The sequence below is a fragment of the Apium graveolens genome, chromosome 10 (genome assembly GCF_009905375.1).
Source record: "Apium graveolens cultivar Ventura chromosome 10, ASM990537v1, whole genome shotgun sequence".
In the NCBI taxonomy this organism is placed as follows: Eukaryota; Viridiplantae; Streptophyta; class Magnoliopsida; order Apiales; family Apiaceae; genus Apium; species Apium graveolens.
The window spans coordinates 171,114,660-171,141,978 of record NC_133656.1 but is presented as its reverse complement, the minus strand read 5'-3'; the positions used below and the strand labels follow the sequence as shown (position 1 = coordinate 171,141,978).

At 33.6% G+C, this 27,319-nt stretch overlaps 1 protein-coding gene across 6 annotated transcripts; it reads left to right on the top strand.

Annotated features, from left to right (window-relative positions):
- Nucleotides 1-200: 200 nt before the first annotated feature.
- On the top strand, nt 201-3,605 carry LOC141693409 (BRCT domain-containing protein At4g02110-like). Of its 6 annotated transcripts, none has more exons than XM_074498507.1 (6): nt 201-490; nt 577-931; nt 1,053-1,180; nt 2,484-2,585; nt 2,684-2,768; nt 2,990-3,605. In XM_074498507.1, the coding sequence occupies exons 2-6, from the start codon at nt 889-891 to the stop codon at nt 3,100-3,102; spliced, it is 471 nt and encodes a 156-aa protein (XP_074354608.1). In that variant the 5' UTR covers nt 201-490; nt 577-888; the 3' UTR covers nt 3,103-3,605. The 6 variants fall into 6 exon arrangements, with proteins under 6 accessions (XP_074354608.1, XP_074354607.1, XP_074354605.1 ...); XM_074498506.1 differs by having other exon boundaries at nt 202-490; nt 1,088-1,180; XM_074498504.1 differs by having other exon boundaries at nt 204-490; nt 1,029-1,180.
- Nucleotides 3,606-27,319: the final 23,714 nt, after the last annotated feature.

The window sequence follows — 27,319 nt, the reverse complement described above, 5'->3', positions numbered from 1 at the left end:
AAGCTGCTTTTCAGCTTTTGCGGGAAGGAGATGCTGATTTCACCATCAAACCTTACCAAAAGCATTATTATTTTTAATTTTTTACATCAAAACATATACATATCAAAAAAATTACCAAACAGTCATCTGATTTTTTTCAACAGTACTTTTTTAACAACAGTTTTTCTGACAACACAGCAATTTTTAACAGCAATCCCAAATAGAGCCTTCATACTCTCCTTCACTCTTTACAATTTGTTCATCTCTGAAATTAGGTAAAAGCAAAAAGCAACTGGTTTAATGAGCAACGAGTTGAGTGTTCGATTCGAGTCACATTAGAGCCACGGATTAAAGCATCAGATTCAAGGGTTTAAAGGGTCGAAGGAAAGTATTTCAATTAGGATTAGAAAAAGATTTGGGTTGAAGCTCTTTTATGGATTCGAAGTTGCTTTCAAGCCACACATTTGAGCAATAGATTCAAAGATTTCAAGGATTTGTATATTGTTTTAAGGTATAACTCTCTTCTTTTATCTATTTAAACTGTATCTCTCACTCTCTCTCTATCGACCTATTTGACTCTATCTCCCTCTCTCTCAGGCTCTCAATTTTGGGTATTGGAGTTTTGTGCAATCATTGTTTGTCCAGATAGTATTCTTCATCATATATCTGAAGCTAAGTTTGTTTTGCCATAGCAGTTTTCTTCTTGCTTTTACTCATAAACACGATGTAGTATTTTAAAGTTCAATAAGTGAATATTGAATATCATATTAATCATCTGTTCACCAAATTTAATTTCTCCTCACTGTACAGGTGATAGGTTATGCTACCTCCGCAGCTGCATATAAAAGGCTAGAAGACGAAGAGGACGCCATTTATGGCATTTCTCTACTTACTGATGCTGCTGAGCAAATGGAGAGGACTGCCTTTGATAAAACTAATGAACCTGGAAAAGGTAAATATCAGGGATTCGTTGGAGATGGGCCCTTTTGTGTTGTTTTTCACTCAGTCGTGTACTTTTTTGTGTTTTCGAAAACTAAAATGCACTTCAGTGGAAAACTGTGTGGACCCTACAGGAAATGTTATACCTTCATCAGAAACTTCCTTGCAGACTTTTTGTGTTGATAAAAGTGCACAAGTATCATCAAAGCTGAAGTTGCAATTGTTCCCAGTTGATGAAACTACTCGACGAGCATTAGAAAAGGTAGATGCAAAAGTTCAATTGTTTCAACAGTTTAGATTCTACCTCTTATAGCAGTTCTAATGCTACTTAATTCTGCTAAAACATCAACAGTGATCGAGTATACTTGCTTTATCTTGGTATCATTTATGTCCAGGAATATTAGATAAATATAGGTATACTGAATAATTTGCTTACAGGATGTTCACAATCCATACTTAGAGCTCTTTGTGCATGATACTGAATATTAGAAAAATGTGTATCATATCAAGATCTCTTTGTCCATGGCTGCCTCTGTCTTGGTGTGTATTTTTCAGTCACGTTTGTCCCTTAAACCTATCAACTATTGTTATCAAAATTCATTAACTGGTGAGTATATTCTGATTACTAGTATGCGTTGGTTCAAATTCTTCAAAATTGTTTTGGAAAACCCTCAATGAAAAAGGTTGATATCTTTGAGGCTGACTCTGCATCCTTACCTGATGAATTACTTTATTCTACTTATAGTGGAAGTAGCCTGTGGATTAAGATAATTGTTTTACAACATACACTTTAGGAATAAGGTGAGCTGTCTTCTTTCAGTTTTAGTGGTTTAAATAACATCAATGCATTAGGGCCTAATTTAGGTTGTGCATATAGAGTCTTGCGTATTGCCTCCGTCTTGCGTATAGAGCCGTGCGTATTGCGTACTGATCACTCTGTTTTGCAGTAGTAGTTTAGGTGGTTTGTGGCTAGTAGTAGTAGACTTAGTGGGCTGGAGGGGCCCTTCAGGCCGACTGATTCTTATTTATTAAAGCCTCGGGCCCATTATCATGTGAAATGTAATTAGGTTTATTGCAATTAGATCTTTAAGTTTTTGGAAGGATTCGAGACAATGTAATGGTTGTATTTCACCATTGGATCTACTTTATTCTCTTTAACATTAGTACTTATGCATGCTCTGGTTTTTCTTTATATAATGTAGTATTCTCAAGAATCAGATTCACCTCCAAATTGGTTAGTGTGATTGCACATTCTATTATCATCTCGTCCCTTATTATTTTGGTCTTTTTTTGAGTTTAAGTAGCTTTTATTAATGTATGTGATTTACATCAGTAAACATGACTGATCAACTCAAACTGTTTATAGCTTCTAAATGCTGATTAGGATGTTACGTTGAGCACTCTTTTCTTCAGAGTAGATAAGCTGAAGTTTAGATATATATCTTTGTTTTTCTTTTGTTCAAATAGCTGACTAGTTCTGTGACCATAAATCTAAAGCACTGGAGCTTTGTATTGCACGCTAACTTGTTTTTGTTTGTTTTATAAGTTATTTTTATCCATTTCAGGTTATGTACAAACCTATTAGGGATTCAAAAGGAATTCCTGGTGCCAAGTCATTAGTAGTGTGCTTGAATGGATACCAGCGCGAAGATCGAGATGACATTATGGTCTGGAGCTACTATTATGACTAAATTGTAAATTGTCTGGCACTTGGTATATAAATTAACCCGTGGTGTGTATTCATTACTTTTGCTTTTCTTTCCAGACAATTGTTAGTTTAATGGGGGCAAAATTTTCAAATCCGTTGGTTGCAAACAAAGTTACTCATCTTATATGCTATAAATTTGAAGGTATGCAGTCATTTTTGGTTATATGAATGCAAATGCACTATCTACATTTAATACTTGGCTTATGTCATTTATTTTGGTTTTCCGATAACCTTTCCTGAATAAGGACTTCTACAAACAAATGCCCATAGTTTTGACTATATTTTCAAATTCTCTAGATGCAATATTAACACTTTGATCTTTTTTAATATTTCCCCTCTTTGGATGCTTATTACCTATACCAGAAAAATTGTGTAGTTTTTGCTGTCTTAACGACTCGATTTACTTGCTGAACCATATCAAGGACTCGGGCATATGCGAATCCAAGAGTGTAGCATTATATACTTTCAACCCATAATGACACCAAAATATAAGTGCTCATCAATGCTGGTATGGTGCTAGCTTTTACAATGGTGCCAGAAATTTAAAGACCCCCGTCAAGATCAGATCTCGGAGGTCCAGGCCAACGATAGCTTTGACAATTATTTCCCTTGCCACAAAATGAGGCTGTTTCAGTAGACTGCTGATGCAAATCTCAGTGTTCAAGACATGCATGAGGTTAGTTCTGGTATAAAATGTAAATTGCATATCATAGTAGCTTTTTCAGTTTTACTCCCTACAAAGGTCAGGATGATGGGTTCAATGATTTCGAGTTGAGCCTTCCTAAGTTGTTCTTTTTCCCCGTGAACGTCGTCGCACATGCTCATATGCTTCTGTTATTTTTTATTGGAAATACATATGAGCTAGGTATTAAATTTAGAAATTTCTGTTTGTTATATTATTAATGTGCGGCGACAAGTGCCCACAATAAAAAAAACAAAATCATTTGAATTATATATGTATATAGTTTGTTTTTGGATAGTTATGCACTATTACCATATAAATACTTTGCCCATGTAACATTCAGACTAAGCTGCCAGTTTTGTATGTTTAATGGTGTGAATTTTAAGGATCAAGAGCCTAGTTGAAGTTTATTTGAGTATTATATCTGTAGCATAATGTTATATCGTTAGTCCATCTTTTGAAGAAATCTATCTATTTATAAAATTAGATGTTGAAGAAATCTATCAAATAGTTGAATTGGGGTTCCCGGAAAGTGCCCGGAATCCGGCTAGATTTTTTTTTAAACCTGGAAATACAAACTTACGACGGTCGTTCATCACATATACCGTCGTAAATAGGCCCTAATTACTAAAATACGACGTTTTTTCTGTCAGAAATTTCTAACTTACGATGCATTTTTCTGTCGTAAAATTATGTTTTATCTTATTAAAAGTGGGTCCCGTAAAGTAATATCCGACATTTTTTCCGTCGTAAGTACATAACTTACGACGCTATTTTTCGTCGTATTTTGGTATCTTACGACGATATATTCCGTCGTAAGTAGATTTATTATTTTATTGATTATGTGGGCCCTACTTCCTAACTTGCGACGCAATTTTATCTTGTGACGAAAAAACGAACTTACTACTCGACCAAAAACGACGATTTTTTTCCGTCGTAAATGGCTCAATTACGACGATTTCAGTTCAAAAAAACCGTCGTAAATGGCCAGATTTGTTGTAGTGTGTGTTGTTGTGTCTTGGACGTTCTCTTATATTGTTGCACTAGGGATTCAGTTGGAAGCTTTTGGTTGTTTTGGATTTGCGACCATGTTATGATTCGTTTGGATACTCTTGTTTTCTCAGTTGCAACTTTAAATCGTTTGGTTATGTGACTCCGTTTCTTGTTTGGAAAACTCCATATATAATATTCTTTTTATTGGATAGTTTCATTATTGTAATAGTTTTCTTGTTAAAATATTTTTCTTTATTATTGTTTGGTTGTTGGCTATATATGCTTATCTTCTATTGTAACAAAGAACAAGTCTTGTTACAATAAAACCCTTATTTTCTCTCCCCCTCTACACTTTATCAATATATACTATATAGTAATGTGAGACTTATAAGCAACACCTGATTATATATTCAAATGCATCAAGTCTATTGACATCAAGTACTAGAATATAACTTCGTCAAACCGATTAATTTGCATCATATTTTTCTGGTTTATTTTATATGTTTGGGTTCTCCCCATCAACTTGACAAACTGATAATATTACAAGTTTTAATAAATTAACAATCTCAACACTAAAAATCATAAAAAAGATGTATGGGAGCTCTGTTCAAGTTCCCTTCATGACTACCTTGTATGTTTATTTTATTTTCTCCTTTGATAATTTTGAAGTGGTTGGACTGTGTTATGAGAAAGGCAATATCACAGGGCGCCGATTTATCATGTACATTCTCCTTCCAAATGCAAAAGATGGTTTTCCAACTTCGGTAGAGAACTTGGCTCATATAAGATGGGTTCAGAGGACCATGCCTTGCTTTAAGACTTTGCCTTCTGTGATTTATTATTCAACTTACTAGACATGCAAATTAAAGGATTTTATATTAAGCCACTTAATCGAGTAACATCAGAATGGGTTGAATGAACTAAGTTGTTGCATCCCCACTTACGACGTGGTGCAGGTAGTAACATTTTTTTTTTGAAACAAAGGTAGTAACATTAAAATATTTTGTTCTAATATATTAAAATTTTAATCTAATTATTTAAGTACTTATATTTTGCTCATCATCAAAAGCAAGCATAAAAGTAACAAATGAAAAAAATTATATTATATTCTATTATTATTTTAAATTATATCCTATTATATAATATAAATAAGACATATAATTTTGAAATACCGCCAAACGTCCAGGGTTCGAAACTTATAAGCACTTCTTTAAATCTCATTTAAAATATAAAATATACAATTTTATCCTACATGTAATAGAATTGAAAATATTATAATTAAAATATCTTTTAACATATTTAAAGTACAATATGTATTCTAAGTTATAAAGGAGATAATTTGAGAATTATTAATAAGGTATTCTAATTTACATATGAGAGGAGTTTAATTATTTTTTTGCAAAATATTGTAAATAGAGCATGTATTCGAATTTATAAAATAGAGAGGTTCAAATCATCTTTTAAAATAGTGTAAATATAATAGGTATCCTAATTATATCATATATATGTGTACATGTAGATATTTTAATTAATCACATATCAACTGAAATATCTAGAACAATAATACATGCTAATTTTGTATAAATCAATATTATTCTCATAAATAATAAAAAAATATCATTAGTTTTAATTTATCCCCTATAGTTGAAATCTTCAAAAAAGATGAGTGTATAATCAAATAGATGAAAATCGTCAATTATATATATAATTGGATATAGATAGACTATATATTGAGATCAATGTGTGGATTTGGGAAAATTTTAAATAATTATATCATTATCTTGGTTCAGTTTTTACGCATTCTTTTTCATTTTTTGGGTTATTCAATGTCAAATCCAAATTAGACCGAATTTGTCATTAGATCTTAATGTATACAGACGAGAACCAATGGATCTAATATTAAAAAAATGTATATGTTAAATTTTTTGCTCTATTCCTTAGTACATGTAGGTTTATTATTAAACTATGTACTGTTATACGTTGAAGTTATGCAACAAAAGTCTTGTCTTTTATCATGGTGTGAATGTTTTTGTTTATACAGTTCATTGTCGTTCTAAAAGTCATGCATTGTGTTCGGTAAACTTAACGGCATATCCACATAGAATTGTCCAGGAAATGGAGGAGAGCTTTGCAAGTATTTGACTAGAGAAGGAGGAAGAAGGTGTACTTATGTATGAAGGGAACACATAAGAGGTATTATCGAAGATAAATGTAAGGTGGTGTCTTGTAGGTAGGTTTTTGACATATTTATCAATAGATTTCCAAGCGATGCAACACAAAATGGCATCTCTATGGAAACCAGGAGGGGAGTTTACGTTAAGAAGATTAAGGCCAACATGTATATATTTCAGTTCTACCACAAGGCGGATATCAAGAGGGTTATTGATGGCAACCCATGGACCTTTGAGAGATTCAACTAATATTCGAGAGACTGAATCCAGGGGATGATCCGCGCTCCCTAACTATTAACAGGTTGGACATGTGGGTGCAGTTACATGGTATGAACCCAGGATTCATGTCGCAGAATGTTGTCAAAGACATTGGAGATTACATTGGAAAATACGTGGAATCAGATGTCAATAATTTTATTGGGGTTTGGAGAGACTATCTCAGGGTTCGAGTTTCGATTACGTTAGATGTACCTCTCAAAAGAAGGATGAAACTCAAAAAATCGGAGAATGATTTGTGATGAGTGAAGTTCAGGTCTTAAGGAGTTCCTACGTTTTGTTTTATTTGTGGCTAATAGGGCATAATGATAAGTTCTGTGAAAAAATATTTGAGACGCCGCTTGAAAGAATTGAGAAACGTATGGCATCTGCATAAAAGCAGAATCAAGGTGCAAAAATCATACAATTGGTTCGAAGTGGCTTAGACAGGGGAGTGCAGTTCCGGTGGTAAGCAGGACGGTGGAGAACGATGTTAGGGTGGGAAAAGTGATTTCCGAAACTGGGGATGGAGTCAAGGATAATCCCGTAAATCCTGGAGCCATATTTGGTGCAGTTAGTGATAACAGATTGAGGGATAAGTACGGTATTAACGAGGATAAATGTATTAAAAATTCACATAACAAATTCTAGCCAGATGGAATTTTTTTTAAAAATATTGTGAAGGGAGAAAAGAGGTTGGATAATGGGCTTTTCATAGTGGACCCTAAAAGGAAGAGAGTGGACAGGCTTGAACAAGATGGGCCACAGGAAATGGAAAACGAGAAGGATATAACGATGTCAGATACACTTTATAAGGTGACACAAAACCATGATATTGAGACACATAACCAAAAAAACTTGTTAAGGGCGAGTATTGCGATGCAGACCCGCCTGGAATTATGCGTATAATTAGTTAGAACTATCGAGGGGTTGGCTTACCTTCGAATATTCGGTTCTCTAATGACGTGGCGACATGAGAAGCCTTCTTTAATTTTTTTTGTGAAACTATAGATAATAAGGTTAAAATGGAGAGTGTTAGGAGAAGTTAAGGGTTCGATGGGTTGTTTATAGTTGATCCACATGGTCATAGTCGTGGACTGGCTTTAATATGGAGGGAAAATGATCAAGTTCAGCTGTATAGTTCTTCTCGAAACCATATTGATGTTGAAGTTAGTATTGTAGGAAAAGACAAGTGAAGGTTAACGAGGATATACGGAGAACCAGATAGAAATCAACGAATGAGAACATGGGATTTACTTCGGAATTTAGCGAGAGACTCAAATATTCCATGGTGTTCCATTGGAGACATGAATAATGTCGTCTCACAGAAGGATAAAAAATGTGGGTCTTCGAATCCTAATTGGTTGATTTATGGGTTTAACGAAGTATAGGTGGATACATCATTAATATATATGGAGCTTATTAGACATTAGTTTACTTGGGATAGGGGAAGAGAAACAGAAGAGTGGATGGAAGTCAGGCTTGATAGGGTGCTAACAACAGTATCATGGCTTCAAATGTTTCTGTTTGCAAAATTATACAATTTGGATGGTTCCCCGTTGGATCATAACCCTATTCTGATGCTTCCGGAGATGGTGGATAAGAATGTGGGAAGACACAGATTTCATTTTAAAAATGCATGGCTCATTGAGCCCATGTGTAGGAGTTTGGTTATGGAGAACTAGGACGAGGATGGTGATGCTGGCATTCAGAGCAAGGTAAAGAGGTGTAGTGAAAAGATGGATCAATAGGGTAGAGAAGTGACAGGTAAGTTTAGTAGTCGAATTAAAAGTTGTAAACTGGAGCTGCGGAATTTGAGAAGGATAATAGATGTTGAGTCGATTATAAAATACAAAGATGCCAAACAGAGGCTTTCTCTTATCTTGGAGAAAAAAGAAATATTTTGGAGACAACGTTCAAAACAACTTTGGCTTCATTCAGGAGATAAAAATAGTAAGTATTTTCATGCCTAAGCTAGTGCTAGATGGAGAAGTAATCAAATTCACAAATTAAAGCATGCTAAAGGGGAGTGGGTGGACTGGGATGGGGGATTAGCAGACCATATTACGGAGCATTTTAGATACTTATTTACAACAACTCAGTCAACCTAGAAGGAAGTGACTGAATGTATTGAGCGTGGAGTTACAAAAAACCAAAATGAGGAATTGATGAGACCAGTCACTAAGAAAGAAGTGAAAATATGCACTTTTTCAAATAAACCCATATAAATTACCTGGGCCTGATAGTATGACGCCTGCCTTCTACCAAAAATACTGGTTAATAGTTCATAAAGATGTAGTGCAGTTGGTCAGAAATTTATTTCAGGATGGAGTAATGTCAGCAGGGTTGAATGAGACAAATATAGTACTTATCCCAAAGAAGAAATGCCCAGTAGGTGTAATCGATCTACGACCCATATCATTGTGCAATATGCTTGTTAAAATCATAACTAAAGTCTTGGCGAATTGGATGAAGAATGTGTTGGATGGCCTGGTGTTAGAGTGTCAAAGTGCATTTATACATGGGAGGCTTAATTCTGATAATATTATGGTGGCTTACGAAATGACTCACTACTTAAAAAGTAAACACAGAGGAAAAGAAGGCTATATAGCTCTCAATATTGATATGTGTAAATCTTACGGTAGAGCTGATTGCGACTTTTTGCTAGAGATTTTATGTAAATTTGGGTTTCATGACTGGTTGGTATCTTTGATTTTAAAATGTGTGAGCTCGGTTTCTTATTACATCACCCACGGTGCTAGAAAAATAGGAACACATGCTCTTTGCTGATGATAACTACTTGATTTTTAAATATATGGGTTTCTTAATGTATCAACCACATGCTCTTTACTGATGACAACTACCTATTTTGCAAAGCGAATGAGAATGAAGCAAGGATGATGACTGAGCTTTTACAGGTCTTTGAAGAGGCTTTGGGCCAAAAGGTAAATGTGTTTAACTCGTCAGTGTTGTTTAGTACTAATGTGACACAGGCGGCTAGAAACGATATTTGCCAAGTTCTGAATATGGAGGAAGAAGAAGAGAATTGAACATATCTAGGACTACAAAATCTGGTAGGTCGAAATAAATCAAGTGTCCTTGAGTTCTAAAAGATAAGGTGAAGAATAGGGTTGGTTCATGGAAGGAAAATGGGTGTCACAAACGGCGAGAGAGGTCTAAATCAAGAATGTTGCTCAAGCATTACCAACTTATGCCATGAGTGTCTTCTTGTTACCCCTGAAAATCATAAAAGATTTTTAACGAAGTCTAACTAGATTCTGGTGGGGTGGTAAATTAAACTCTAGATTGGGGATTCACTGGATGTGTTGGGGGAGAATGAGCAAGCATAAAATGGCTGGAGGACTGGGATTCAAGAATATTCATGACTTCAACTTAGCCTTGTTGGGAAATCAAGGTTGGAGGTTTGTCTCTCGACCTTAGAGTCTAGTAAGCAAGGTCTTTAAAGCTCGATCCTTCCATGGGAATCATTTCTTTGATGCGAAGTTGAGAAACAACCCTAAATTTGTATGGCGTAGTATGTGGGAAGCAAAGAATGTGGTTATGACTGGCTCGAGGTGAAAGTTGGGTTCTGGTGATTGGATTAAAGTTGTAGTCAACCTTAGGTTCAAGACGACATGAATCATTTTCTCACTAGTAATCTACAGGGTTTAAAAAATATTAAGGTCTCATCTCTCATAAATGTAGGGGAACGACAATGGAACAAGGATCTAATTATGGAGTTATTCAACTCCAGAGATCAGCAATGTATTCTGAGTACTCCAATACGACAGAACACCGAGGATGATATGTTATACTGGAAGCTTGAGAATAATGGAGAATATTCTGTTAAAAGTGCATATAAAATGATCCAAATGCAGAAAGGGTTTTGACATCCCTCAGATAACAATAACATATGGAAGTGTTTATGGAGTATTAGAGCACCTACTAAGGTGTTAAACATGGTTTGGAGAGTGTTATCTCATTGCCTTCCTACGAAATATAACTTATATGTAAAGTTTGTTCCAGTTACAGTGACATGCCCGGTATGCAACGGAGAGGTGGAAACAACTCTTCATGTGTTAGTTGAATGCCTTTTTGCAGACCAACGTTGGAGGCTGAGAGACCGAAGATATCAACAACATGACACGAGTAATTTTGCTGCTTGGTTAAATCATATGCTTAATCAAACAAGTAAAGGGGAACATGTTGATATAGTTATCTTGTGTTGGTCCATTTGGAATGCTAGGAACAGTCTTGTCTGGAATCAAAAGAAATCTTCGGTTAATGTTGTGGTGTTATCGGCGAAACAGTAACTTGCAGATTCGAAGAATGCCTAGTTATACTATAGTCAAGCTCTATATCAGTTTATAGAATATGGTGATGGAGCTCATGCTTGGGTAAAGCCTCGAATTGATGAAGTCAAGATAACAGTCGATGCGACAATTTTTACTGAAGGAACATCATATGATGTGGTATGTTGGCCAGAGATGGAGAAGGCGAAGTGATTCTAGGTACATCGAAGCTATACCAGGGTATGTTAAGCTGGAATTTGCATTAGCTTTGGCAGTTAAAGAAGCTCTGGCCTGGAATAAGGAGAACAAGTGGGAAATAATGGTGATTGAGTTGGACTGTTTAGTTGTGGTTCAGGAAATTCGAAGCAAGGTTGGTATGCACTCTCCTTTTGCGGATATTATAATGGTGTGTAGGAAGTTGGTAACTGCATTAAACATTGCATTATTATCTGCTAACATGGATGCTCAATTGATAGCGAGGAGTCGTGTTCATTTCAAGGTCGAGTCTTTGATGGGAGGTCTGTCCCCATCACTTTAATGTCTATTCTATTGGATGATTTGAGTCCTTAATATAATAACTTTTTCCGTCGAAAAAAATGTATATGTTTGTTAGAGAAATTATATTCGAATACTAAAAAGTGTATTTTAATGATTAAAATAAAGTATAAGTACGATTTTATAAAGATTCTTTATAATTTCAAAATAATTTCAGTTAAATATTAAATATTAAACCATCACTAAATTAAAGATTATTTAGTAAGTTGAATGAACTATTAAAGTTTGAAAAAACCTTGAACGTTAAAATGAGAGCCTAAACTTAAAGACTATTTTTCTTTATAAAATTATTAAAATAGTGAATTTACATACTTAAAATATTAAAAAAATTATCGTGAATTGCACGGTTATAAGCTAGTCCTTATATAATAAATACAATGAACTTCTTCTCTATATCTTTGGTGCAAACAATCTTAAAAGTTGAAAAGATATTTTTAAAAATAGATGATCATCAGTCCAGGTATTGACTTCTCGTAACTACAATTTAATTAAATATGATTATTTCATAAATACCAAAGTTTTATATTTTTTTTGCAAAAATACTAGCACTTTTTATAAAAAAATTTGCAAAAATACGTTCCACAAATTTGCAACCAGTTTTCAACCATGTTTACAACTTGAATTTTAAAAAATCTTTGCGAAAATACGTTCTGCAAATTTGTAATCATATTCGTAATCATATTCGTAACATAATTTGTAACCGCAAATGTAATATACAGTGCAATTCGAAATGCAATCTAAAACAACCGCACAATTCAAAATAAATGCAATCTATTATGCAAAATCATATTTTTGTAAATATTTTTAGAATAAAATAATTTTTTTGTAAATCTTTTCAGGAATCTGTAAAATCATAAATAATTTTACAGAAAAATATATTTTTGGTGGCCCGTAAGGGTTGACTCAGTTGATTAAAGAGGGGATAACTAACATCCTCGTCACATGTTCGAATCCAACATGACTAGAATTTATGATTATTACTTCTGAGGCAGAGTTTGTTGCTTAAATACGGTTTACCTTGGTTCACGTGCAGACTATTGCCTGAACCCGCGGGGTTTACCGGGTGCGCACCCGGAGGGTAGCGGCTGCGGGTTTTTTACGATAAAAAATAATATATTTTTGATAAATAATATTAGTGATATACATAATACTTTAATCTATATGATAATTTAATATTAGTGATATACATAATGCTTTAGGCTCTGTTTGGGGTTGCTGTTAAAAATTGCTGTGCTGTTAGAAAAAGTGCTGCTGGAAAAAGTGCTGTTGTAAAAATTAGATGACTGTTTGGTAATTTTTTTGATTCGTATATGTTTTGATGCAAAAAATTAAAAATAATGATGTTTTTGGTAAGGTTTGATGGTGAAATCAGAATCTGCTTCCCGCAACAGCTGAAAATCAGCTTTTTCTAAAAGCATGGGGGGACTTGCTTTCTCTAACAGCAGCTTTTAAGCCAAAAACACTTTTCAGAAAAGCAGCTTTTAAATTTTACCAAACAGTTTTTTAACTGCTTTTCAGCGAAAAGTTGCTGTTTGCAACAGCAATACCAAACACATCCTTAATCTATATAATTTAATCTACGTTTAGTACAACTCCTTTAGGATACCAATATACAGTATAGATAAAATATTCACCATATATTCGTGATAGATATGTACATGGGAATTCAAATAACTTAATTACTTACTAGTTACACAATATTTTCATAAATTAATTTGTTACAACTAATGTATTTGACTTAACATTGTTAAAATTTGATAAAATTGTTTAGGCTCACTAGGTTCCAAGCCATAGCTAATACTAAAATCGATAAATACTAAAATTTTATATATTTTAACTATTGAAACATCAGTAACTCATCAAACAATACAAGCGGAGATGCCTTACCATTTAAATAATAAGAAAATGATTATAATTAGCTTTTAAAATTGTCAAGAATTAATATTAAAGATTTAAGTATTAGAACCCTCCAAAAATGATATTATGAACTTACGGAACACTTCAAACCGTGAAGTCGGTATCTAAAATTGAGGAACTGTATATAAATAAAGGAAGTTATCTCAAATTATTTTTAAATTTCGGTATCAAAAACGGAGTATACCGTTTATAAGCTAGTAAATATATAATAATAATAATAATAATAATAATAATAATAATAATAATAACATATATTTATGCGATATTTAAAGTTTATATAATTGAAATATAAGCAAGTTCAGCATCAAAAATTAAATTTTAATTTTTAAAATACAGCAGCACAGCATTCTCGGATAACAAAATTTTCCAGAGGGACCGTCAAATCTCGATGTTCAAAATGAAATATGAAAATTTGAGCTACTCAAGTTAACAAAGTTTTAGTGTTATCACAGGACATTGCAAGTGCTGGCTCTAATTATGAGTTTTGACTTTGCTATCAACCATGTACCAGCTAGATGATATTTTCCCCGTATAGTCTTCTTCGATATATTTTGACCAGTGTCTATCTTACAACCATCTTTTTCCTCAATTTTAGTTTAAAGTATTACATAATATAACATTTTTTTAATTAAAAAATCTCTCAAATTTCATGTATCATACTATTTTACTAGTATGTTCTATGATGTTAACATGTATATATGTGCTGCAAATTAAATATATTATGTAAAATAGTATATTTTACAAATTTTTACTCATAAACGATATGTGTTTTGCAAAATTTTTATTAAAATAATAATATTTATACAATATATTCGTAACATAATATATTAATATTTTACTTACTATTTTAATTGCAAAAAACTCCCATACTCCACGACAAACAAGAATTTCATGAAAACTCTATAAACATATTATTCATACGCATGATCTTGTATAATTTTAGACCCTATGTATTGTTAACCTTTAAATAAAGTAATAACAAAATATCCACTATACAAAAATAATATGTAACTATATAAATAATGAAATATTTAACCAGTTCAAACACCCACTGCTCCAGAGTAGGTAAAATGCCTTTTTGTGGGGTTGAATGAATACATTTTCTTTCCTAATTAAATAGATTAACTAATTCAAACACCCACTAATGCGATTATTATTTGTTTAGATGACGTTGTATTCAGATAAACTAGTCCATGTTGTATTTAAAATTGGTTTAATATGCTTTAGGTAATATGTGATCGTAAAATGTTGTTCAAAGAAAATAAAAAATTGATAAAATTAATATATAGAAAATGTTGGTGTATGGAAATTGAATAGCAAAATCTTATCCACGAGCATCAATCATTAGTTATTTAATCATTTACTAGCCATGGGATGTGTGTGATGATAATGTATAAAAATTTTTACATAGAATTTATTAATTTTATTTAATATTTTTTAAATTTTATATCCCTTTTTTTATAATTTATTAAAATTATTAAATTTGTTGTTAGTTATTTTATTATTATTATTTTAAAGATAAATATGGTAAATTCTATTATGATACTTTCTCCGTCTCAATTTATCTATCCTGAATTTTTGCGGTCAAATTAACTAAATTTTAACTGAAAATTTCACATAGTACAGTATCAAAAATATTTATAAATATTATATATATGTTAATCTACTTTAATATGTATTTTTTAATTTTTTAGAATAAAAAAAAAAATTATTTATGTTCAAAGTTTACTCAATTTGAGAATCGAAAATCAAATGTCAAACAAGACGGATGGAGTATATTATTATATTTTTATATTTCAACGTTTATATTTTCTCTTATTTTATATATTTTTTATTATATTATATTGTTATATTGATATGTTATTGGATTTTAATTTAACTTACTAATTATTTTTAATTTAAAACTATATTTTAGATAATTATATATCATAGAAAATATAAAAAACAAGTGGAACATTTTTACCGTGAGAATTTCATTTTGTCACATGTATGTACAGATGATGTGTATATACTATCTTCAACTTAAACGGTCAAACATCTTTTTCTAAATATTTAGATTAGCCGCGACCAAATGGAGTTAACTTCCAAATGGAGTTAACTTCTTTACACCAAATATCCAGATGGGTCATAACAACAAATTAACTATATCAGTTATCTCTCTTTAAACAATTATATATAAGATGTAATTATAAATAATTTGTATTCATATTTATCTTCAATTTTATTATCGTTTATTATGACAATTCTTTTATTAACTTGTGTATAGTATTAATTACATAACACATAGATATAATATATCTATTTCATAATTTTGAATGTTATTTTTTATCAATAGACTAAAAAAATTATAAAAAAAAATAAATTCAAACGAGTTTAGGTGCTAGTCCAATCATCTCAAGTGTTCCGGTTCGAGTTTGAGCTGAAATCTAATTGAGCTAGTACATACTCGGATCGGTTAAATAAGTTTAGCTAGCTTTCAGGTTAGATCGAGCAGAGTTTAATTAGACTAGCTCAAGCTGCCCATTCATATTATTACATCCTTATCCAAGCTGCTTAGTTAATTAAAAAAAACAATAATCCTGTATTTGATCTTAAATAATAATCTATATTAAATTATAATAATTAGAATCGAATATAATTTGATATTTTTGTTTGATTTGGTCTGATTATACTTAGGCATTATAGTGAGATATTCTTGATTGACCATTAAATCTAAAAACCAAAAAAATACATCACCCAAGTTATTGGGTTCGAATTATCCAAGTTCCTAGGTTTGAATACAAATATTTATGTTAAAATTTGAATCTCTCAAATTTGAATTTATACGAGTCTTTTCATGAAAAGTCTTATTGATATTTTTTAATTTTTATTTTACTGTTTATAATACGAGCTATTATTATATATTATGATGTATTAGGTATTTAAAATATTGAAAATATATGTCTGTCATGTATTCTACACAAAAGTTTTCATAATTTAAGTGAACATCTGAATGCACATACTCTCGCATCGAATAGTTTCAGATTATGTATAAATTTTGTTTAAAGCTTAAATTAAGGTAAACGAAAAGAATACAAAGGAAAAATGTTCTACTTTTTTAAAGAAAGAGAAAATGTTCTTAAACATTGTATTATTTGTTGGGATGATAATTTGCATCGAGCTGGATCGATACCCGATCCGCATTGATTCGATCAGTTTTACCGAACCCGAATATTTCAGATTTAGGTTTAATTTTTAAACCCGAACTCTTTTACGAGTCAGGTTTGGATTTAAGGCATACCGTTTTGGACCTGACCTGAAAACTCAAAACCCATTCCGTTCCGACTCGAACCCGAACCCGACCCGAAACCCGTGGTAATATATAAATAATATTTTATATTTTAAAAGTATTAATATAATATATAATATCATATATTACTAATATTAGTACTAAAAAAGATTATAATTTGTACAAATTAATGCATTAAACTCCAGCATTACTATACTATTATCGTTAAACATGTTTTCAGCAATATGGTTCGATACAAGTATAGACCAAGATTGTTGTATTATTTAACCAACAATTTCATCCTTAGAAGTCCGATCCATTGCCTACTCTGAATCCTCTAATTCAACTCCAAAAAATTCAATATCATCATATCTATGAGCCTTTTGCTCGAAATCCTAGTAATCCTTTAATAAAGTATGTGGGAATCAATGTACAATTTGATAGATATCTACAAATCCGAAACTGAATCGAACCCGAACAAAACAGGTTGGGTTTGGGTTTGGTGATTCAGATTTTTTCATGTTTGGTTTTCGGGTTTGGCAAATAAAATCGGCTCCGAGTTTGATTTTTGCTAAACCCGTTTCGACCGACCCGATTGCCATCCCAATAAATTTTGTTTAAAACTTATGACTTGATTTTAAGTACTTTGTTTTTTCATTAAAATTATAATAACCAAAATGAGGTAAAATTTGGTACCTTTTTTTTATTTAGTTTGGTTATCCTTAATCAAAATTGTCAAATTTTCTTAATCAAATTATAAGGACCGCTAGACATAAATACTAAAAAAATATTTCACCCAAGTTCTTGGATTCGAATCCGGACAAACAAATATTATGTTAGATATATTTGATAATGTCATGGCTAATATGTTTTATGTTTAGATTTCAGATCTTATTTGAACAGAACAAATCAGTACTTAACTGATCAGTACTTATACTGGACGACAGAACTTAAGGGATATCAGTACTTATGTTATCAGGAGATAAGCATCAGGAGATAGATATCAGAACTTAAGTGCTGAAGGACGATCAGATAAGGACAGTAGCTGATTAAAGTTAAGAAGATCAAGATAAACATAAGAAGAGATATGCATGAAGAAGGAATTCCGTGAAGAATGGAATACTTGGAAGAAAAGATATCTGATTGATATATTTTAGGAAGCAGAATTATATTCCATATCAATTAGCGATTATCTTGTAACTGTGTAGTATATAAACACAGACATAGGGTTTACACTATAAGTGTTATCATTATCGAGAATATTATTTACTATAACCCTAGCAGCTCTCGTGATATTTTGTTCATCACTGAGAGATAACAGTTCCAGATTGTAACAGAGTTTATTGTTTCAATAAAGTTTGTTTTCTGTTACATAAGTTCTTGAAGTTTGATTTGATTGTAATAAACACTGTATTCACCCCCTCTACAGTGAAAGTGTGACCTAACAAGTGGTATCAGAGCCTTCTGTTAACACACATACAGTTAAAGATCCAAACACAATCATGTCTGACACAGAAACTCCAACTAAGCCTACCAAAACTGAGAAATCATCAAAGACATCAACTCAGAGTCGATATGAGACAATCAGAGTTCCCATATTGAGACCATCTGAATATCCCATATGGAAGGTAAGGATGACCATGTTTCTGGAAGCAACAGATCCAGAATACCTTGATAGAATCAAGGAAGGGCCTCACAAACCTACCAAGCTCGCTGTTGTAGTTGCAGGTGAAGCAGCAAAGACCGTACCAAAGGAAAAGAGTGATTACACTGCTGAAGATATAGCATCTATTGCTAAGGATGCCAAGGTACGACACTTATTGCATAGTGCCATTGATAATATAATGTCAAACAGGGTAATCAACTGCAAGACTGCTAAGGAGATATGGGATGCACTGGAGACAAGGTGTCAAGGAACTGAAACAGTTAAGAAGAACAGGAAGACAATACTCACTCAAGAGTATGAACACTTTGACTCTAGGACTAATGAGTCATTGACTGATGTATATGATAGATTTGTCAAACTCTTGAATGACTTGTCATTAGTAAATAAGGAGTATGATCTTGAAGATACAAACCTTAAATTCCTGTTAGCTCTTCCTGAATGTTGGGATTTGAAGGCAACAACAATAAGAGACAACTACAATCTTGATGAAACAACTCTTGATGAAATCTATGGAATGCTCAAGACTCATGAACTTGAGATGGAACAAAGAAGCAAGAGGAAAGGAGGAAAGTCAAGGACAGTTGCTCTCAAGGCTGAAGAGGAATCCCCCAAACCACCTTCCTCAAAGAAAGACAAGGGTAAAGCTCTTATCATAAAGTCTGATACTGAGTCATCAAGTTCTGAGAGTGATGATGACTCAGATTCTGAAAGCTTGCCTGAAACTGATGCTGATGAGGAGATGATGAAGCTGTGTGCTCTTATGGTGAAAGGAATCACAAAGATTGTATACAGGAAGTTCAGGAAGGGAAAGAAGTTTTCCAGAAAAGGCATAAGTTCTGATAAGAAGAATTTCAGAAGATCTGAAGGAAGAGGAGGAAAGTCTGACAGAGGAGATTACGCTAATGTTAAATGTTATAATTGTGGTGAGAAAGGCCACATATCTCCTGATTGCAAGAAGACCAAGAGTGACAAAGGCAAAGCTCTTGTCACAAAGCAAAGAAGCTGGACATACACCTCAGACTCTGAAAGTGAGGAGAACTATGCATTGATGGCAAATGCTGATAAATCAAGTTCTGAGAGCAGTTCTGAAGCTGCTGAAACAAAGGTACCTCAGACTACTTATGCTTTTCATACTGATGATATTAATGAGTTGAGAAGATATCTTAAAACCATGTTTGTTAGTTATAGAGATCAAACTTTAACATGTGAAAGATTAACTTCTGAAAATCTTGCTTTTAGGAAAAGAAATGATTTCTTAGAAAAAGAGTTAGTCATGTTCCATCAAACTCAGCAAGATAGAGATGATGCTTTTTATGTTAGGGATGAAGTGCTAAAAATGAATGAATCTCTAAAAACTGAGTTAGAAAAGGAGAGAGAGATTATAAGAACTTGGACTAACTCTGGCAAAACAACTCAAAATTTGCTAAGCAGTGGAAACTGGAAAGAGGGCTTAGGTTATGGAGAAAATAAAAATGAAAAAGGAACTGTAGAAATTAAGCCTGTTAATAAGCAAAAGCCGAAGTTAAAACCTGTTAAGTTTGTAACTGAAAAATCTGAAAATGAGAAATCAGAAGTTAAAAAGGAATTAGCTTCTGACAAACTAAAACAGGAAAAGACAGCTGAAGTTAACATAGGCTTAATGACAAAGAAGCAGCTTAAGCATAAGCTGAAAGATGTTAAGAATGCAAACAAGGTAAAATCACCTAGGAAAAACAGGAATGGAAAGGAAGGTGTGAATAAAAGCAATAACTATAAATCTGTTCCTGATGCTCCTAGGAAAACATGTCATAACTGTGGAAGTTCTAACCATCTGGCTTCTTTTTGCAGGAAAAATAAGAATATTAACTCCTTATCTTCAAAATCAGGAGTTAAGAGTCAGTCTGTTAGATACAAACCACAAAATCCTTGTTTTCATTGTGGTAGTTTATGGCATTCCATTTATACTTGTAAGGAATATCATAGTTTGTACTATGATTATTATCAAATAAAACCTTCTTTAAAGAAAGTTTCTGTTGTTCCTTCTAGTGTAAGTTCTGATTCAAAGTCTGGTAGTATAAGTTCTGATGAGAAAACTGTTAACATAAAATCTGATGCTAAATCCGCTGCAAATGTTAACAAACCTAAAAAGGCCAAAGGATCCAAGCAAGTCTGGGTCCTTAAAACTAATAATTAGTGGTCTTTTTGATTGCAGGGCAACAGGAAAAATATTTTAGTTCTGGACAGTGGATGTTCAGGACATATGACTGGAAATAAGGCCCTGCTATCAGACTTTGTGGAGAAAGCTGGCCCAAGTGTTTCTTATGGAGATGGCAACATTGGAAAAACTTTGGGATATGGCAATATCAATCTTGGGAATGTCATCATTAAAGATGTAGCTCTGGTCTCAGGACTTAAACACAACTTACTGAGTATAAGTCAAATCTGTGACAGAGGTTATCATGTTGATTTCTTTGCAGAACATTGTGAAATAGTTAGTAAATCTAAAGAAAAAATTGTTCTGAAGGGATTCAGGCGTGGTAACATTTATGAAGCTAAGCTTTCAACAAGTTCTGATGGTTTTGCAATCTGTTTAGTGAGTAGAGCCTCAACTGAAGAAAGCTGGAATTGGCACAAGAAACTCTCTCATTTAAACTTCAACAAGATAAATGAACTGATCAAGAAAGATCTTGTGAGAGGACTGCCAAAATCAGTGTTTGTTCCTGATGGTCTTTGTGACTCATGTCAGAAGGCTAAACAAAGAAAATCTTCGTTCAAGAGCAAGACTGAATCATCAATTCTTGAGCCTTATTATCTGCTTCATGTTGATCTATTTGGTCCAGTGAATGTCATGTCTATTGCAAAGAAGAAATATGCGTTGGTCATAGTAGATGAGTTCACCAGATACACATGGGTGTATTTCTTGCACACAAAAAGTGAAACTGCATCTATCCTGATTGATCATGTCAAACATCTGGATAAATTGATCAAAGATTCTGTGAAAATTTTGAGGAGTGATAATGGCACTGAATTCAAGAATCTGATAATGGAAGAGTTCTGCAAAAATCATGGAATAAAGCAGGAATTTTCTGCTCCTGGAACTCCACAGCAAAATGGAGTTGTTGAAAGGAAGAATAGAACTCTCATTGAAGCTGCACGAACAATGCTTGAAGAAGCAAAGCTTCCAACCTATTTCTGGGCTGAAGCTGTGCAGACTGCTTGTTTTACTCAAAATGCAACACTCATTAACAAGCATGGAAAAATACCATATGAGATGGTGAAGAACAAGAAGCCAAATCTCAAATACTTTCATGTATTTGGATGTAAGTGTTTTGTTCTCAAGACTCATCCTGAACAGCTATCCAAGTTTGATCTAAAAGCTGATGAGGGAATCTTTGTTGGATATCCACTTTCTACAAAAGCCTTCAGAGTCTATAATTTGAGAACAAAAGTGGTCATGGAATCTATCAATGTCTCTTTTGATGACAAGAAGATCACTGGACTTGAAGATTGCATTGATCATGATCAGCTGAGATTTGAAAATGAAGATTCATATTCTGATACCTCAAGTCCTGACAGTCTAAGTCCTGATATTGTAAATTCTGATGGATTAAACTCTGATGTTATTGAAACTGTGGTGACTACGTCAAAGGAAGATGCACCAATGCAGGGGGAGCATACTCAAGATATTATCACATCTCAAGAAGCATCAGAACATACATCTGGCTCTTCAAATTCTGATTCGTCAAGTTCTGATAAGCCAAGTACTGATAGTACTGAAAATCTAAATACTGAAGGATCCAACTCAGAGAGCATAGTTTCAGGGGGAGCATCAGAAAATGAAACCGAAGACAGCATGAATCATGGGGGAGCATCCAGTTCTAGAGAAAATCTTCCATCTGCAAGGAAGTGGACAAAATCACATACACCTGATTTGATAATTGGAAATCCTGAGGCAGGTGTCAGAACTAGAACAGGTACTTCGAATGAATGTCTTTACAATTCTTTTCTCTCTCAGTCTGAGCCAAAGAAAGTAGAAGAAGCTCTTCAAGATGCTGATTGGGTGCAAGCAATGCAGGAAGAGTTGAATGAATTTGAAAGAAACAAAGTCTGGACCTTAGTGCCAAGACCTAAGAATAGATCGGTTGTTGGTACAAAGTGGGTATTCAGAAACAAAACTGACAATGATGGCATAATTGTAAGGAACAAGGCAAGGCTGGTTGCAAAAGGATATTCTCAACAGGAGGGAATTGACTATGATGAAACATTTGCTCCAGTTGCTAGGTTAGAAGCCATAAGGATATTCATGGCTTATGCTGCTCACAAAAAGTTTACTGTCTTTCAAATGGATGTGAAAAGTGCTTTTCTCAATGGAGAATTGGAAGAGGAAGTATATGTTGAACAACCTCCAGGCTTTGTAGATTCCAAACATCCAGATTATGTCTACAGGCTTGATAAAGCACTTTATGGACTTAAGCAAGCTCCTAGAGCATGGTATGAGACTCTAGCTCAGTTTCTTCTGGAAAGTGGATTCAACAGAGGAACTATTGACAAAACACTGTTCTATCTCAACCATGGCAAGGACTTACTTTTGATTCAGATTTATGTTGATGATATTATTTTTGGGTCTCCAAATGACAAACTTTGCAAAAAGTTTGCCAACCTAATGCAGTCAAGATATCAGATGAGTATGATGTGAGAACTTAGTTATTTTCTGGGCCTTCAAGTCAAGCAGAGTGAAGAAGGAACTTTTATTTGTCAATCTAAGTACACCAGAAACTTGCTGAAGAAATTTGGAATGCAAGACTGTTCAAGTGCATCCACTCCCATAGCCACTGCAACAAAACTGGATAAGGATACTGGTAATTCAGTAGATATTACTGATTACAGAGGTATGATTGGCTCACTTCTCTATCTAACTGCTAGTAGACCAGATATCATGTTTGCTACCTGTCTTTGTGCAAGATTTCAAGCAGATCCAAGAGAACCTCACTTAACAGCTGTAAAAAGAATCTTTAAGTATCTTAAAGGAACAGCTGATCTAGGATTATGGTATCCTAGAGAATCAGATTTTAAATTAATAGGTTACTCAGATGCAGATTTTGCAGGTTGCAAAATTGACAGGAAAAGCACAAGTGGTAGCTGCCAATTTCTTGGAGGCAGGTTGGTTTCTTGGTATAGCAAGAAACAAAAGTCAATTTCCACATCAACTGCAGAAGCAGAGTATATTGCTGCAGGAAGCTGCTGTGCACAGATTCTTTGGATGAAGAATCAGTTACTGGATTATGGGTTAACATATTTCAAAATCCCTATTTACTGTGATAATCAAAGTGCTATTGCTATGACAGGTAATCCAGTTCAACACTCTATGACAAAGCACATCAGCATCAGGTACCATTTCATCAGGGAACATGTGGATGAAGGTACAGTGGAATTGCATTTTGTTCCCACAGATCAACAAGTAGCAGATATCTTCACAAAACCACTGTGTGAAGCTACCTTTACAAAATTGGTAAATGAACTTGGAATGATTTCAGGTTCTTTCTCTAAATCTGCTTAAACTTGTTCTATGTTATCAGACTTTATGATCAGTATTTACAGAATTAATCTCTTTGTATATTCTGTGCATTAATTGATAAATGTTTTTAAGTACTGACTGTTGTCTGATACATATCTCTTAACTCTCATAAGTGATATATCTGTTTAAGTAATCATTCTATCCTATGAGGATAATTGTGCTAGATACTGACCTACTAGTCTTCAATAAACAAATGATCCCATGAAAGAAGTAATTATTTCTGTGGAAATCTTATGACACAAGCAAATTCTGATACTTGAGCTTAGTTTAGTTTACTTTATTCATCTTACTACTAAGTCCCAAATTAGAATAATGCTACTCATCTGTTTAAGTTCTGATTCTAGTAAAACTGCTGAATGTACTAAGTGCTGATAAACCTCACTTATCAAAAGAAGAAGAACAAGAATCAAAGAATAATATCAGGTACTCCTTTGAGATCTAGAGTAAAAATGTGAATGGGACGACCCAAGTGCATTGCTGGTATTAAGTAAATATGCATTAGAAAAGCAAAATATTTTCTTGGTGACTTTTCACACTCTATGATTACTGGAGAAATACTCTGATAATAGCATAAATTCTGATAAACAGTCGTGACTCACTTACACTGAGAAGCCACTGTAAAATAGAATTTCAAAAGATGCATAAAATTAGCACAAAAACAGTTGAGGTGGACTCATGCATGAACTCATTTATCAGTAGGTTTCAGGATAATGACAGCTCTTTAGCAAAATTTTAATTATGACTTATTTCTAAGATGTACTGAAGTAGATCAGACTTTACTCTTTATTAGTTATTTAGCTTAATGCACACACACATCACTCCATATGAATGATGAAATTTCTGTGGTGGTCTATGTTATTTTAGATAAACAGTCATTGTGTCATTTTTGCACAAATTCTGAGGACAAGTTCTAGTTACACGTTCTGATGATTAATTTATGACGTTCATAACTAAGAACTTGTATGAGTATTTACTAAGATAGATATTCCTTGTTCGAGTTAAGACATTATGTTCTGATGACAGTTAAGTTCTGGTATAGGTCTAAGTTCTGATTTTTCAGTCTAACCCTTTACTTGACTTATCTGTGAGTCAAATTTGGTAACAGTCTCAGATTAATTTCGAAATGTTGAAGTGGAAGATTAATAGTCTATGGTTAAAACATAATGGCACTCGTCCTTGAACAGTTCACTCTTGTTACATGTGCACATTCCTTTTCCAATGACTGTTATTCTTTTTCAAAGTCTAGGGAGACGAGGTAGAATTAATTCTACCTGTCAGCATTAAATATCTTTGCGTCTCTTGGCATTCTCTTGCCTATATACACAGCCACTTCACATTAGTCTTCTCATCACACTTGTATCACAAATTCAGTCTTGTTTTTCATTTACTATCACAAATGGCTGAATTTGGCTGGTTCTACAATTACGGTGATGAGACTGTGCATGTCTTTTTGAATGGAATTCCAACTCCCTACCCTATCACCAACATCCCTCAAAATCTCTGGATTCAATTTCCAGAGGTTATCAAACGTGATCTGGTGGCCATTCGAAGAGACCTTCACCTTCGTCGTATCCGTCAGCAAGAGCGAATCATACGACTCGCCATCTTGTTCGTCGAAGATAGGAAGAGGAAGATGACTTAATCTCGTCTTCTTCCTGTTCTTCTTCATCCTCAGCTTTGTCAGGCTTCTTAGCTAGGACTAAAGCTGTTGACGTTAGGATTAGAAGCTTAGGGAAAATCTTGTATTGATGTAATTTCTATTTCATATATGTATTGACTTGATATATTAATGAAAACTGTTTTTACTTCAAGATTTTGTCTCTGAGTTATTTTATCTTGTGTTGTTAAATCCTGCTTGATATTCTGATGACCATTTAAATTTTGTCTTTATTTAAGTTCTGATTCTTTGTCAGCACTTATTCATCGAAATTATCTCGGTCATTTTTAACATGATTCATTTTCAGAATATTAATGTTGCAGTGAAAAATAATTCAATCAGTGCTAACGGTTTAAATTTTGAATTCAAACTGTGTCTCTTGATAAATGAAATGGTTTTTCCTTGAAACAAGGCAACTGGGTAAGTAATCATTCCTGTTTTCTCGAGCCCAGTAACTATCCGTTATTACTGCATGTCTGACAGGTGTCCAACGGTAACATTTTTTTCCTGAGTATAAGAACAACAGAGAGAAGATTTCTTTAATCTTTTATTTTCTTTATACTTTATCTCTCTTCTTACTTTTACTCTCTTTCTCATTCTTTCTCACGTTGGTTTTTCATACAAACATTATCTCAAACACCTAACAGGCCTACTTGAATTTCAATATTTTTTCACATGGCACCAAAGGATTTAATCATTGATGGAGCAAAGTTTGTTCCAAACAACTATGCTGCAATTCTTGATCATGCTGAAGCTCCATCTGAATTGCATTTTGTGCAAGATCTTCTTGCACATAGTGAGGTTGGGTACGCCTTAACTCAGCCTGAATTATTTTCAAGTCAACAAGTTCTGCGGTTCTGGAGGACTGGAGTTTTTGATGATGGTGGTAAACGAGGAACTCCCAGTATTATCTTCCAAGTGGGTGATTCATCCTATGTAGTCACTCCTGGTACAGTACGAAGAGCATTACATCTTCCAGAAGATTGTACCTTCTCTATACCAGAGGAATCAGAACTTCGGGGGTTAATGACTGATTTGGGATATGAAAAGAGTCTGACGAAACTTGGACAGTTGAAACGGGCTAATATCAGAAGAGAATGGAGTTTCTTCTTCGATTGCATCACCAAGGCTTTTGGCAACAAGTGTTCAAATTTTGATGCCATCCCAATTCTGAGTCAGCACATCAGGTATGCTATTATCCATCAAACTCATTTTGATTTTGCAACTGGAATAATTGGTTTTATTGGGGATAGGATGACAGAGGATCGAGATGTTGTTTATTTTGCTAGATTCTGTCAACTTATTTATACGTATTGTACTGCTGAACCCCAGTTAGTCAGCACTCAAACCCCACCTTTTAAGGTTGTAAAAAGGTACTTTAACGACCTGATAAATGCTGACACAAAGAAATCAATGGTGAGACAATTACAGATTCCTCAGTCTGTGAAACAGATTCTGGTAAATGCTGATCCTGCTACTTACAAATCTGTTTACTCAAATGTTCAACCAACTCACCATAACCAAAATCCATCAACCTCAGTACCTACCTCTCATTCTACTCAACCTACCCTTAGAACTTATCTCAAATCCTATCTCTCCACTTCACAGACTGCTCAACCTTCTTCTTCAGCACCTAGTGTGAAGCCTACATCCTCTAAACCAAAGAGAACAAAGACTGTTCCT

Bases quoted from the DNA above. Each gene is read 5' to 3' on its own strand.
- LOC141693409 (XM_074498504.1), top strand. From the start codon at position 889: ATGGAGAGGACTGCCTTTGATAAAACTAATGAACCTGGAAAAG. The intron at 932-1,028 runs GTAAATATCAGG...AATGCACTTCAG, and splicing joins AACTAATGAACCTGGAAAAG to TGGAAAACTGTGTGGACCCT. The intron at 1,181-2,483 runs GTAGATGCAAAA...TATCCATTTCAG, and splicing joins CTCGACGAGCATTAGAAAAG to GTTATGTACAAACCTATTAG.